Source organism: Ips typographus, linkage group LG5 (genome assembly GCF_016097725.1).
Source record: "Ips typographus isolate SLU linkage group LG5, UJ_Ityp_2.0, whole genome shotgun sequence".
NCBI classification, from domain to species: domain Eukaryota; kingdom Metazoa; phylum Arthropoda; class Insecta; order Coleoptera; family Curculionidae; genus Ips; species Ips typographus.
This window is the reverse complement of record NC_138426.1, coordinates 3,162,268-3,178,568: the sequence shown is the minus strand read 5'-3', so window position 1 is coordinate 3,178,568 and position 16,301 is coordinate 3,162,268. Positions and strand designations below refer to the sequence as shown.

General features: G+C 38.1%; 1 protein-coding gene across 1 annotated transcript in view; it reads left to right on the top strand.

Annotated features, from left to right (window-relative positions):
- Positions 1 to 16,160, top strand: part of LOC145730004 (uncharacterized) — a 31,710-nt gene extending 15,550 nt beyond the window's left edge. Inside the window, exons 5-7 of the mRNA XM_081981026.1 lie at positions 3,346 to 3,550; positions 7,151 to 7,521; positions 15,776 to 16,160. Coding sequence (XP_081837152.1) covers positions 3,346 to 3,550; positions 7,151 to 7,521; positions 15,776 to 16,107 — 908 coding nt within the window. The 3' untranslated portion in view covers positions 16,108 to 16,160. The remainder of the gene's footprint in view (positions 1 to 3,345; positions 3,551 to 7,150; positions 7,522 to 15,775) is intronic.
- Positions 16,161 to 16,301: the final 141 nt, after the last annotated feature.

Below are 16,301 nucleotides of genomic sequence, written 5' to 3'. Positions count from 1 at the left end.
GTCACAATCGAATCCAGAAAATCTTCACCCTCTTCTTCATAGCGGCGGAGAAATTCTGTGGCACTTTCCACGCGTTTTCTTTTGTGTTCGTCGGTAAGCTGCTTAGGGACCCACCTGGAGGAGACCTTGTGGTAACCGAGGACCTCCGACACAATATTCTCCACAGAGAAGTAGCCACACTCTTCATTAAGTCCTTCCGTTATTTCATGAAGAGTTATTCTGCGGTTATTGCGCACCATCTCGTCGATTCGAGCAGCCGTTGATTCCGGTAACCTCGGCCGCCCTGACCGCGGCTCATCGTGGACATTTTTTGCGGCCTTCAGAAAATTCCCGGCACCACTTCCGCACGTTTTTTATGTCCATGCACTTCTCACCATATACTTCCACTAACTGGCGATGATTGTATATCGGAGAAACCTTTTTTGCGTTCAAAAATCGAATGACTGAGCGCAGTTTGCAACTCGCGGGCGAGCTCAGCGGGAGCTCCATCTTAAGCGACCGCTACGCAGGGACTGGCCGTCCCAAGGTATTGCGCATGATTCTACACTGTGGTGGGGAAACCAAGGAATGTAGCGCTGTTGTCAAATTTCCCCTAGCAACTCACGTCCCAAAATGGCATCGTTGGAAACCTTACTTTTCTATACGCCCTCGTAAGATGTCGTTTTAAAAATTACAAAATTCATACATTTTTAATTTTTTCTGGACTTATTCGAAGAGACAAATAAAAATGACGATGTGTCACAGGCACTTTTTCTCCTCTACAAGATGGCGGAGTCAACCTTGGAATCCGACGTTTCGATTTTCCGAAACCATCATCAGATTTGTTTTTTCATATGGGCGCCATCTTGGATTTTTGCATTTTTAGATTCAGCTTGTAAAGCTGATGTATTGTTAAGACAATCGCTCTCGGGACTGGGTCGTTCCAAGGATTTCCTTTCTAGAACCGTTGGACGACAATATTCTAGTGATTTGTCTAATTGCAATAGTATGTCATCGAAACTCGATTAATATCCATTCTTTCAAATAAAAACTACAAAAATAAAGTTCCCAGGGATGCCAAGTTATTTTATAAATGGAGAAATAACTAAACCTAAAACAAAACTAACCTAACTACTTTACTACAGTAACTATTCTATTCAGACACTAACAGGGTAATTGTTTGGCGCTCAATGTTTACATACATGACTACCACTACTACTAAATGAATAGATCGGATACCAGAAACGATTGCATTATATGAACTACTGTCTATACTAGCCTAATTACTTACTGTCTCTGACACGGTTACGGAATTAGTCCAAGAAACAAAACGTCTACAGATCACGTGGTGTGTTGCACTATGACTCCTACTTCAGGTTTTCTGGAATTCGCTCACAACATCGTCGGGGTATCAGTATCGCTTTTGAACAGCAGCAATCAGCTCAGTCTCTGGCTCTTCAAAGATGAAAGTTCTTAGACAGCTTTGCAGCGTTCCCAACTAGTTTGCTTAAGAAGCAACAAATGCTTCCAATTGGTACCTGACTGGAACTGCCCAATGCAGATTACACCCTCTTTAGCTTTAGTTCTCGAACATCAAACGACGGGGCGAAAACTATCGTATTTAACGCAAGGTGTATTAACTGTTTGAAGCTTTCTACAAGCTATTCTTCCATCAGTCCGCATCTTTAGCTTCGCAAGAAAATTTGATATATATGTCTGACAATTCTGAAAAATTCTTATCAAAAAATTGACATGTCTACCTCCACCTGAATATCCCTGGCATCCCTAAAACGGCCCATACACTATACAATTAGTTGTACGACAAGTTGTACAACTCAGGTAGATTTGACCGTCGAAACGCAAATTGCATAGTGTGTGATGCTGTCGTCCAACAAGTCATACGACCCGGTTGAATGGTTGAATCGTACGGTAGTTTGACTGGAGAAAAATTTATCGTACAACGGCGTTTGATATACGACAAATCGGACTGATGTATGCGCAACTCACGACTTGTCAAATACAAATTCGACATAAACTTAAAACTTTCGCAAATATGGAGACTAATACATTTTGGACTGAATTTATTGAACTTTATCGTGAGCAGGTTTGTTTGTGGGATGTGAAATCCAATGAATATGCCAATAAATATAAACTTTTTCCTTTCTTTTCTTTTTCTTAACTTTTCTTTCATCATGAACTAAAGCGACCACTATTGCTGCTGTAGTGGTTTTTTACAACGTACATGATGCTCTGTGTGCTACAGAAGTTTAAAAAGTACTACAAATCTTTAAGACCGATTGATGCTCAGATCGTTTGTGTTTGTGGCCAAAATCACGTGCAACTTGTCGCATCAATTGTATGTTCAATCTATCGTACAACTTGTCGTACAACTAATTGTATAATGTATGGGCCGTTTAAATGTTTGATCCGAGATTGGTGGTTATGTCACTTAGGGTATAGCGCTTGCCCCTCGAACCCCAAAAATAGGCTTGTAAGACTCAAAAATTGGAATAACGAATTTTTGGGCCATTACAAGCAGGTCACAAATACAGAAACAAGCTGCCTAACAAAACAAAAGCTAAAGTAAGTGTTCAAAATGTTTACCGTCATTTTCAATACACAACTGGACTCTTTTTTGAAACGAATGTCCATCATTGACTAACATTTGTGGCGTTACAGTTGCAAAGGCTGCGCGGATTATCTGTTTCATATCGTCTGAGGTTGTGGGTGCAACATGGTAAAACATACTGTTAATGTAACTCCACAAAAAAAAATCGGGAGATGTTAGATCGGGTGATCTTGCTGGCCAGTTTTGCGGACCTCCTCTACTAATCCACTTGTTGGGAAAATATTGATTTAAATGATTTCTAATGTTGATATGAAAATGCGCTGGTGCACCATCTAGTTGTAGCCACATTCTACGTATTACCCATTCTAAGGCACGTTCTCTAAAAGGTCAAACAAAGCTTCTGTCAGAAATCTAGTAAACTCATTTAAATGCCCTTCAAAGAAGTAAGGTCCGATCACATATTGCTCTAAAATGCCGCCCCATACATTAACAGACCATCTATGCTGATGATCCAGTGTTCAGAAAGCGTGGGGATTTTGGTCACTGTAATAGTGAAAATTATGCCTATTTACTAAGCCGTTATTATGAAATGTGGATTCGTCCGAGAATAAAACGTAATCAAAAAAATCATCTTATCAAGACACCACAAACAAAACTCAACCCTCCAAACGAAGTCTATTTCAAATAGAACCTCCCAAATAGCCTTACATTCGTATCAAATTCTTTAAAAATGTCTCCAAAACTATACATTTATCAGACACTAATTAGACATTAATGATACACTATTTTATTTTTAGGAGAGAAACCGTTTAATTGTGAAGTGTGCAAGAAAGGTTTTGTCTCGAAAGCCGGTTTAAAAATTCACATGAGAACGCACACGAACGAACGACCGTTCGCTTGCAATTTTTGCGGAAAAGCCTTTAGGCAATCCGGCGATCTCACTAGTCACAAAAGATTGCACGGCACCGGAAAACCCATTGAATGTGAAGTCTGTCAGAAGCGGTAAGTTTGCTGTAAGTTGGATAGTTTCATTGAACATTTGGATAGTGATAACACTTTTTTCAAATGTTAGCTGCTCTTTTGCGCTTAATTGAGGGATATCTTACCCATCTAACCTTAAAATAACATAACGGAAAATTGGTTTTGTTTGCTCATAGATTGTATTTCCTGTGTACTACTAATAATTAACAATCTTCAGTACCACCTCACCGGGACAGTGATTTTTTTGGGTAATTTTTAAAACCGCGCCATTTCCAAACGAATCAACGGATTTTTATGTGGTTTGGACTGTCATTGAACTTAATTTGTTTGCTTGGTTTTTTGCTGAATAACAAAGTGTTGTTTAGGTCGATATCTCGGGACGTTTTTGGCCCTAACTAACATTCTGTTCAATCTCGAATTAAGGCAGTAGCATTGATCTGTTATTCGAAGTTAGGTGTAGGTCCCATAATATTACATAATTTTAAATCAACACCCTTGACCGATAGATCCAAATAGGGTCTCTAGAGACGAGAGAAGAAGGTATTACCAGACATGGAGCTTGTCTTGAAAAGTACTCTGATTATGTAACAGATAATGTTGAACATATACAGGGTGTCCCACGACGAAAGACATCGATTGATATTGGAAAAAGTATAAATAGGAGAGTTTTGAAAATTTGGCAGTATACTGAGGTGGGCATGCCCAATCCAACTAAAATATTTTCAAGATGGTTGCACTTCCGTTTATACCGGAAGACGATCACAACTTTCTTATTTTAAATAGAACACCCTATATATTATTACATATTTGGATCCCTCACAAAATTCTGACCAACTTTTGTATAGAATGCCCTATGCCTATCTCTAGCCGTTTTCGAAATATTTGATGTTTTTCCAAAAAAGTGACAGTTGCAACGCTCAACATATTTTTGTACTATGTTAAAACCGTATTTCATTTTGCAATGAAACTTTGGGTTATTGTAAATAAAAGATCGTTTTATTAAACTGAGGGTGCGTAATGACTCATTTGTATACAGGGTCGTCAAAAAAAATCATAAACTTGCCACTAAAAAAAATGAAAAATCTCAAGTTTTTTAATCAGAAACCCACATTTTTTATGACGGAATCATTTTGAGCATCAAAAATTACTATAAGTTTCAATTTACTTGCCTATACCTAAATCCAACCCATTTCGTTTTATTTGAGAATAAACATTTTTTATTATAAAAATTCCAGATTTCTTGAAAATTTCTCTCTCTAATTACGTGTGGATTTATGTCACACCAGTAGTGTGAATTATGTCTATTGAACATTCCATTTTTAGTGAATTTGGCCTCGTCGCTCCAAATAATATTATTCAAAAACAATTCATCTCCATAGTGACTAGTCAGCAAAAACTCACTAAAAGCAACTCTCTTCGGAAAGTCAACCTCTTTTAAGTGTTGCACTAATTTAAATGAAAAAGGGTGAAATTTATGTTTCTTCAGGATCCTCTGAATTAAGCTTTTGGATGTTTATTCTACGGAAACTTGTCTTATTGACAAAGTTGGATTTGCAACAAAATAGCCCAAAATTGCAATTTCTACATTTGTATTATTAAGGATTGGTTTTGTTTTAATAGCTTTTATCTTCACATATCCCGTATTCTTAAAATTTTCAATTATTTGCTTGACAGCTTTTGGTGATGGCTTTGGTTTTTCTGGAAAACGAGCGGCAAATTCCTCACATGTTCTACTTACAACTTTATCACATTCTCCGTAAATAATAAACAGATTTAAGTAATCTTGGTTTGAATAACGTAACCGCGACGGCATATTTGCAGTTGTCAAAACACTCAAAACTAGTGTTATTAACATGCCCTGCAGGTCTCCAATATCACCGTGTGTCAAAAGCATGACCAACTAGAACACCACATAATCCCAACCGTGCAGCATAATAAAAAAATGTTTATTCCCAAATAAAACGAAATGAGTTGGATTTAGGTATAGGCAAGTAAATTGAAACTTATAGTAATTTTTAATGCTCAAAATGATTCCTTCATAAAAAATGTGGGTTTCTATTTAAAAAACTTGAGATTTTTCATTTTTTTTAGTGGCAAGTTTATGATTTTTTTTTAACGACCCTGTATACAAATGAGTCATTACGCACCCTCAGTTTAATAAAACGATCCTTTATTTACAATAACCCAAAGTTTCATTGCAAAATGAAATACGCTTTTAACATCGTACAAAAATATGTTGAGCGTTGCAACTGTCACTTTTTTGGAAAAACATCAAATATTTCGAAAACGGCTATAGATAGGCATAGGGCATTCTATACAAAAGTTGGTCAGAATTTTGCGAGGAATCCAAATATGTAATAATATATAGGGTGTTCTATTTAAAATAAGAAAGTTGTGATCGACTTCCGGTATAAACGAAAGTGCAACCATCTTGAAAATATTTTAGTTGGATTGGGCATGCCCACATCAGTATCCTGCCAAATTTTCAAAACTCTCCTATTTATACTTTTTCCAATATCAATCGATGTCTTTCGTCGTGGGACACCCTGTATATCGGCATCTGAATAATAGATATTACAGTTAATTATCATTGTTAATTAAGAAACGCTTAAAAACGTCTCGAGGAATTACCCTAGACGACAAGTTACTATTGTAGAAAAAAGTAAAAAAATATTTCTTGGTAAAAATAAAGGTTAAAGGGACACTTTTAATCTCTCAGGGATTTAAATGGTTATTTGCGCAACTAGGAAGAAAAGTGCAACTTTTACTCCCGCGAACAACTTTACGGTTCAAGGGTGCAAAAAAGCAGTTTACTCCATAGTTGCGCATCTAATTTTTTCTACGATCAAAATTTTGTTTTATGATAAAAAACAGCAGTCAAATACTATGTTAATATCTGGCTGAAACTTGTTACTAAAATAAGTGTTTGTCAATACTATGATATTCTTAAAGGGCTGAAAAGAAAACTAACGAAAAGGAAACTAGTTTTTGCATTCTTTTTGTTTGATTTTTTGGGATATTTCATTTCTTTGAAAGCCAACTTTGAACCATTCCCACCATTTTTTATGAAGAGATAGATTGACCACGAACGAGCCAAATTCAGCGTCCAATGTGATGCCAACAGACGTAGAATGGCTCAAAAGTAACAAATATGCAGACTAGAACAACCGCGGAATCGATTGTGCCGGTTTTGAGACGAAAGAATACAATTTGGCACAGATTGACCACGAACGAGCCAAATTCAGCGTCCAATGTAGTCCCAACAGACGTAGAATGGCTCAAAAGTAACAAATATGCAGACTAGATCAACAAAAAAAAGTGAAATAGTAAAATTGTTCGTCGAGAACTGGCAATTACGTTTATCGTATTTTTGCTATACCATTCCATTTAACTTTTCAGAGTTTTTGGCTATTTTAGTGGTATGGATGCGCCCCCCTAGGGGTAGATTTAGAAAGCTGAAAATTATTTCCAACATTTTCTCCTGCCTACATTTACTAAACAGACTAACAGCAGCGTGCACGGCTTATTGAAACACTTTGTACAGTTAAATTTAAAAAAGACATTTTCCACACATTTGCATCACAGTGTATAGTGTATTTATATGTAATTTGTATGTTTCAGATTCACAACAATGGTGAAGCTGAAATATCACATGCGTAATCACACTGGGGAACGTCCGTATGTTTGCAATGTTTGCAACCGTGGATTTACAGTGAACACGATTCTACTACGTCACATGCGAGTGCATTCTGGCGAACGACCATACGTATGCGTAACTTGCGGTAGAGCATTTTCCCAAACTAGTACTCTGAACAATCATATGAAAGTTCACAGTGCTGCGAAAGGCGAAGAGAAAGAGTTGAAATTTGAAAATGTGACAGAGAAATTTAGTCAAAATCCTCAAAACATTCATCAACCAACCAATCAACAGCAACCGGTTGAATCTCAGCAACACATGATACTCCATCGGAATAATCGGATGATCCAAGAAGGTGAGCTTACTTGTATTGTTTTTATGTGTTAATATTAGTGATTCAATCAATCAATCAAATTATGCTTTATTGTCGGAAGATACACTGTTCTTATTGACAAAGCCACAATAATAATTAAGAACATAATATAAAATTATACAGGGTTTTTCAATGAAAAGTAGCCACCCTGAATATCTTCCAAAATAATTTCTCTGTTAAAAAATGCTAAGACACGTCAACAAAGATTGCAAGAGGGACATTTTTTTACGTAGGATTTGAATTTCTGCCATCAGCCCCTTTGCCGCCATAGCCACCCCCACTAAGTTTTCAAATGGCACCATACCCTGTGTGGCACATCGTTGGAAAGGGTATTTCATAAGGAATTAATTGCACTATTTTGAGAGCAAAAAAAAATAAAAAATACGTTTTGTGTTTATTTTTTGTTAACTGCAGAAATAATAGCAAAAAGCGGTTATCATTTAATTAATGGCTCAAAATCACCTCCGTTAACTTCCATACAATAATACAAGCGACTTTGGAAGAGTTCGCGAACATTTGTGAGGACTTGCGGTGTCAGTTGTCGGCATTCATGTATTATTCTCTGCCTAAGGTCTGCAATATTGGCCGGCTGTGTTGCATAGACTTTAGATTTTAAATGCCCCCATAGGAAAAAGTCCAACGGAGTGAGGTCGGGTGATCTCGCAGGTCATTCCATGAGACCACGTCTAGCAATCCATCTTCCAGGAAATCGATTGTTCAGATATTCTCGAACGGGAAGTGAATAGTGTGGAGGTGCACCGTCTTGTTGGAAAATTAGTTGGTTTTCAAATAAATTTTCATAATTTTCTAGTAGCTCTGTTATGGTCGGATCAACTGTGGTGTCAAGAAGCTCAAGATAAGTATAGAAATTACCGTCAATAAAAAACGGACCAACGATGTGGTCTTCTAAAATACCTGCCCAAACATTAAGTTTTTCTGGATATTGGGTATGGGTTTCCTTAAACCAATGTGGATTGGTGTCTGACCAATACCTATAGTTATGCCTGTTCACTTCTCCATTCAAAAGAAACATACACTCATCACTGAAACAAATATTGTACAACAAGTTCACATTGTTTGTCAGATTAGTAGACATAATTTCACAAAATTGTAGTCTTCTATCATAGTCATCTTCGTTTAATCCCTGAACCAATTTTACCTTGTATGGATGAAAATTGTGTTTTTTTAAAATTCTCTATACACTGCTTGTCAAAACACCCGATGCATGGGAAATTTGATTTAAAGACTGATTATTATCCATTGCAACGTGTCCCAAAACAGCAACTTCAATTGGTTCATTAATAATTTGTCTTTCAGGTTGATGTTTTTTGTTTGTCACTGAAGCAGTTTCCATGAATTTTTACATCAACTTTAAGACATACTGATGACCAATTAATTTATCTGGATGGATTACAGTCGTTATGTTTGAAATAAAAACGTACAATTTCTATTCTTTCGGAAGTCGTGTAAACCATATTGACAATGTTCCTTCAAAACGAACTTACAAGTTGACCGACTGAGGCAAAAACATGGAATGGAAAACAGGTATTCGGTAGTGTTATCAGCAGTTTGACTAGTTACAGACTAGTTACATAAAGTGATACTTTATGTAATGACACTAGTTATGAAAAGTTCATTTCATCACTCCCTGTTTTTATGCATTTCCATAGAAACATATGGGCGACATCCATCATAACATGTCGTTGTCACTGTTTATACAAGGTGCTATGAAAGTGAATATTTGTGTTAAATCACTTTAAAAGATGGTTTTTACCGCTTTTTGGTCAAAATTAGAAAAAATTATGTATGCAACACGTTTTGAAAATGTCTTATTGTGTAACTCATTCAAATTGTAGGACCTCGCTGCGCTCGCCCTACAAACATTCATTCGTTACACAAAATCGATCTTTTCGTAACTGGTTACATAAATAGCTATTTTGTTATTTTGGTCTCAATTCAAAGCAAATGTACAAATAAAATAGTGCAATTAATTCCTTATGAAATACCCTTTCCAACGATGTGCTACACAGGGTATGGTGCCATTTGAAAACTTAGTGGGGGTGGCTATGGCGGCAAAGGGGCTGATGGCAGAAATTCAAATCCTACGTAAAAAGATGTCCCTCTTGCAATCTTTGTTGACGTGTCTTAGCATTTTTTAACAGAGAAATTATTTAAGATATTCAGGGTGGCTACTTTTCATTGAAAAACCCTGTATACAAACAAGCATAGCACAATATAACTATCTACTACTCAACATCAACTTTAAAACAAAAATGTAAATACTTTATAATTAAAGGTCACAATGCGCAGAATCAGATAAAATTACATTTAACATGACATAAACAGGACATGAATAAAGGTAATAAGACATAACCCACAATAGACATACGGAATTCAACAAAGATGCCGAGCAGGCCCCGGCCTAAATCCGACCCGAAGCCGTACCGTACTCGAAATATTCCGCTATAGAGTAAAATGTATGGGCCGTCAGAAACGATTTCAGCTTTTTTCTAAACTGAGGAAGAGAAGATAATCTTCTCAGTTCAATGGGCATAACATTAAATATTCTTCCAGACAGATACAGTATGGATCTCCATGCGAGTGTGCTTGATGGAATTGGAAGAGGTATAGTAGAACAGCGTTGTCTCCGGCCATCGACTAATGCGTAGATTGAGCTGAATTGTTTCTTATGCATCAGACAGGCAGTTTCCAAAAGAAAAAGGCAAAGCAATGTCAAGATCTTGCCGGAAATAAAATATTCTTTACTTGATTTTAAACCATACAAAGATCTAAGGGCGCGCTTTTGTATTCTAAATACTTTATTGAAGAGACCAAGCCTCCCAAAAACAAATGCCATATCGCAAGTGTGATTCCACCAGAGAAAAGTATACGGTTCTGGCGCACACCGAGACATGCAGATGACAGTTTACTACATAAACCCACGATATGTTTGTCAAACTTTAGCCTTTCATCCATCTCAAGTCCCAAATATGTGTGTGAAGATGAGGTCCTAAGTTTACGTCAAATTTGCACTTAAAATTTAAAATGTTTGTTTTAGCGAAGTTAAAACAAAGATAGTTCGCATTACATCACTTTTCAATGCATTCCAAATCAGTCCTTACCTGGTTCTCCATTTGAGTAATATTCATATGGCGCCAAACAATTGCAATATCATCGGCAAATGAGCCGCATTTTTCCGCTCTTACTACCGAGGTCAGATCGTTCACATACAATAAGAACTGGACCCAAAACAGAATCCTGAGGAACTCCAACACTGAGCTTTCCCTCATCAGAGTGTGATCCGCAAAACCTAACCACCTGTGACCGTTCTGAAAGATACAACTTAAACCAGTTCAGTATACAGCCTCTGAATCCGTAACGTTCTAGCTTTGCCAACAGTGTTTCATGGCAAACACAGTCAAAAGCCTTGGTCAAATCGCATAACACCACTGAGGCCAACTGACCATCATTCAACCCCAAATACAATTCCTCCAGCAGGCTGTGATAAACTCGTAGGTCAAATTCTATTGGACCTACGGTTGTCCAATGAAGGGTTCTTTAGTTCCAGTGCGTAGGGCTAGATTCAGTGAAACACGAAGTACAACAATAACAACAACTTTAATAACTCCGCCATTAACAACCGCACATAGTCACTCAACAGCAACGCGTAGCAACTGTACGCGTGCTCGCGCGCTGCGCGAGCTGTTCTCTTAACTCCCGTTACTACGATCAATCGCTCTTTTATCTACTCAGTTATCTTACATCAGGTTTTTGGGGTTGATTGCCTCCTAAAACCTTCAACAACATAACCCATTATCCTTTTGCTTGAGCGTTGACCGCATGGAGAATGATTGATATTGTTACGATTTTCCCGTGGGTTCACACAAAGTCAATTTAACTCAACAATTAATAAATTTATTAACACTTCAAAACACTCCGTACAATAATTAATTCAGTTACTAAAAAAAACACTACTACAATTCCACAATTATTCCGCTATTTCAACTTTACCGCGTTCCCAAATTCACTACTACACCACGTTCTAGAAGACGCTTCGCGATTTGCATCGAACGTCCAAGATTCTTCCAGGTGGCGCCTCCTAACTGTGGCCTACTTTAACACGCGCCCGGCCAGATATTGCGGCGCATCGGTTTCATCCTGACTCGAGTATAGTAGGCCCAAACCGTAACAATATGATATGATTTGATATGATGATTTTGCTCATAGTAGGCCATAATGAAATAGGTCGGTAGTTGGAGGGGTACTGTTTTTTTGTACCTTTTTTAAATAAAGGCACAACAACGGCCCTTTTTAAGATCTCTGGAAAGCAACAATTTGCAATAGATCTGTTCACGTTTAGGGGTAGCTCAGAAGAAGGAAACCACAGGTGTACAGATAACCCACTTTTATTCAAGATAATAACTACAAAGGTCTTACATCCAGATTGCCAAGATGGCGAGGATCATGATGTACGGTGTATCAGGGGGAATGGTTACTGAGGTTTGCGGAGGGCACACGCTTACCGGGGGTGAATAGAACCCTAGACTAGTGTCCCAGGGTAATTTATGGTACTGCTAAAGGGAGATAAGCCGGTACGGCAGCTAATGCTGCTCGCCCGTGCTATTTCTTTTAACAGGCTGATTCCCGGGTGTTGCACTTGGTTACCACCTGCTCCACTGAAAAGCTACACAGATGGTAAACCCAGACTAACCCAGAGATCAGTGAGTGACCTCCCTCTGGGAGAGACCCCAGAGTTCGGTAATTTGTACGTGATTTTCGAGCTGCCACATCATGACCTCAATTCGCTGATCTTCTCTGGTATTGGGGGAGACCGAAGCAAATGCAGGTACGGAACATAGTGGAATTACTATGTTACAATAGAATCTGCCAAAACTTCGACAGCACTGTCAGGAAGAAGCTCAAAAACTCTAACAGATATTTCGATTTTGGAGAGATTATTTGGGTTGTCACTATTATGGAAGCAAAACACATACAATTCATCACCAAACATCAAACTAATTTAATAAAACAACCAAAGCAGGAAATTAAACATTAACATGTTCCAAGAGTTCTTAACCTCACTTATATTCTAACCTAAGATCAAAAACAAATTTAAAAAAGACAGCTGACATTTAGGTGTTTACTACAACAACCTTATTTCATAAATCCAACAGTTAATATACAGGGTGTCCAGGATTGGAAACGGTTAGAGATACAGATTTGGTTAAGTGGGAGAAAAGTTGCGTAATCATGACCTTAATAAGATAACATTTAGAAAATATCAAAATATTTTTTGGTTTTTAAGATATTTTGAAAAAAGATAATTCTTTGATTTTGCATTTTATTTTTTTTGTGACGGTAATATTGGACCTAGGCCAAAAGTAATGACACTTCTCCACAACAACTTTTAAAGCTCTTTAAAGTGGCTTTATCAGATTTTCTTTTGAGCTTTTTTTATTCCAAATTCAATGATGTTTGACACTCTATGCTGTTACACTGTTTTTTGACCTAAATATCAAGATGACCTAATACGGCCGCTTACGCAGATGATATCAATATTATGCCCCGCAGAGCGGAAGAGGCGGCAGAAATATACACACAACTGAAGAGAGAGGCCAGAAACATGGGACTCGAAATAAATACACAAAAGACAAAAACACTAACCCAGGCAAGAACAAGAGGAAACGAAAACTACCCCAGAGTAGAGAATAACGTGGATGCTGTCCAGAGCTTTACATATCTAGGTGTTGAACTCAATAAGAGAGGATCAGAGGAATCGGAGATACAACATCGAATAATATCGGCAAACAAAGCCTACTTCGCTCTGTCCCATATATTCCGCTCCAAAATCATACACAGAAAATCAAAAATCAGGATATACAAAACCATCATCAGGCCGATACTACGCTATGGATGCGTAATGACAAAGAACTCACAGAATAAACTGGAGGTGTTTGAAAGAAGAATACTAAGACGGATCTTCGGGCCACTAAATGAAAATGAGATATGGAGAAGAAGATATAATCATGAAATCTACCAACTTTTCAAGGAGGCACCTATCTCAGAATTTGTCAGACTATAGAGGCTACGATGGGCAGGCCACATAGTAAGAATGCCGGATAACAGGCTACTAAAAAGGGCCCTCAATAGTAGGATGCAGGGCAGAAGACCAAAAGGGAGACCACGGAAAAGATGGGAGGATAGAGTGACAAAAGACGCGCAGAACTTGATAGCTATCAAGTGTTATTTAGATTGTTATTATTAATTTATACTTGAAATATCCTGTGTAATATGTTTTCCTAAAACGTCGAATAACTGAGTTATTTATTGTTAAAACTGAGTTATTTACTTTGACAGCCCATAACTCTGTTATGTTGACATGCTACCGACAAGGTATGTCAACATAAGAGAGTTACGGGCAGAGACAGACCGCAAGGAAACCGATAGCCTGTGACTCGTCGGGTTGGACAGGCGCTGCATTCCAAAAACGAGTACTGCGGGGGGAGAGGCCCCACCGAGACCTGCGCCTCGGTATTCTCCCACTGCGGTCTGTCTCCGCAAGGTTTTACGAGTAGAGCTGATAGTACTTCTCTACCCTGGCGCCCTTCTTGGTTTCGCCGAGTGCTCTACACACTCAACTACTTACGGTGTTGCCACGAGAAGGCTCGGGTACGCACATGCTCACTCATTAAGTCGTCGCGGACGACGAGTTTATGTCGCTTGGATGTCCAGATGTTCTATGACTCCCCAGTTTAAGAGAGTCACATTTCTCATAAGAGAGAATTTCTTCACTTTGACATTGGGGACACTGGGCAGAACTCACATTGCATCAACATCACGTTGTAACCCTTGAAATTGTCTTTTGATCACTCTGTATACTATATACAGTGTGTCCCAAATTGGTTCTACATGTATTGGGATCTCTGTAACCGTAAGAGCTACGGTCGAGTCGGTTAAATGGGGAAAGTTTTAGAGAATTTTATGCGAAACTTATTTCCGGTTTCCGTCTTTCTTCGTTCTTTAACAAAGCCAAAGAGAGTTTTGAAACTAAAACATTATTAAGGCACTTTTTTACGTAAAACACGATGACGTAGATAGAAAAAACCTATCGTCATTGAACTGCTTTCTGGATCTCTGGCGACTTCAGATACAACTTCGCAAATGCGGCCTTGCTGTTTCGAAATGCGGAAGATGTTGTATCGCATCCAGTAAATGCATGCAAAAACAGCACGTTCTTGAAGCCTTTGAGACGAGAATAAGGAATCTCTGATCTTTCCACGTTTGATAAAACTAATGTCCTTATACGCATCAGCTTTAGCCATAAACAGGACATTGAGGTCGACATCTTCTCCTACAATGCAGAAGGCTGTCGTTTCCGACATTTCCACAGCCGTATCCACAATCAGAACGTCCGCAGCACCTTCTGCGTGAAGAGTCCTAATCCCATCGTCCTCAAGCTTCACCTTAAGCATGTTGATGAGTCTTTTGTTGAACTGATTCGACAAAAAATCTTCTTGTTTGACTTGTTTATCTCGGTGTCTTCGCTGAAATAGATGTCTGCAGACTTCCTGAGGCGATAGCGCCTTTGCTACTTTGCTACTTTTGTGCTTGAGATGAATGACGAATGACCGTCAAAGACTACAGTACATCTCTTTCTGTGGTAGTTTTTCGTGATAAAGGGGATGTAGCTCTTGCAGATTGTCGTTGCACCTCTTTGCCAAATTATTTTATAAAGGAACTGCGTCAAATACGATTTGTAGCTGTGCGACATGTACTTCCTTGGTCGTAGCGTTGAAATCTTTTCGTCGTTGATTTGAACCGATGTTCAACAGTTCACTGTTGAAAGAGGAAGAGCTCGTTCTTTTCGAGTCAATTTGATGTTAGAAAATGTTGAATTGACCAGTTTAGCCATTGCTTGCTTACCAACAAACCCTACAGCCAGCATTCAGCTTTTCGGTGCATTGTTAAAGAGTTATCCGGTCAAAAAGAGCGATAATGTGAAGAAAACAATCATTTTTCAAAGTTACACACTTTCAAGAGCGGATATCTTGAAAAATGTATAGAATAAAACTTGTAGCAAATTTAAGCAGCTTTCATTTTGTTTAGAGAATTCTTGTCGGTAGAACACATAGTTTCTGGACTCGTAAAATTATGGAAAACATTTAAATCTCTCGTGGTATTACCCCCGATAATAATGAATGTACTTTATTACCAATGGCTATTTCTTTTGTTATAGATGGGCGAATAATGCAACCTGATCCATTAAGAGTTTTACATCCAGACACAACCCACGACGCGTCGAGATTGTTAACGGATAGCGGTCATATGTTAACTGATAATCGTGGCGTTATGCCAGATGATACTCGTATCTTGGTTGCCGATCCGAGAATGGTTGTAAACGTGGTAGAACCTACAAGATTATTAGTGTCTGATAACCGATTATTAACGATGGACAACCGAGTAGTAAATTGTGTAAACGACAATCGGCATTTACCTATGACTGAAGGAACTCGAGTATTGACTGAAAAATATTTGGGTTATGGCACGTATCAGAGAGGACATTTATAATAATTAGTCTTTTTTGGAAGATTTTATCAATAAAATCTGTTTTTCAGTAGAAATATACGTTTATTTAATTAATCCTGAATATTGACAAACTAATATCCAAATTAGGTCGCCGAAATGTTCAGTTTGGAATTAAATTGAATTGAACCCTCGTCAACATTTCTGGATCATCCCGATTTACGTTCCTGCGCTCTACG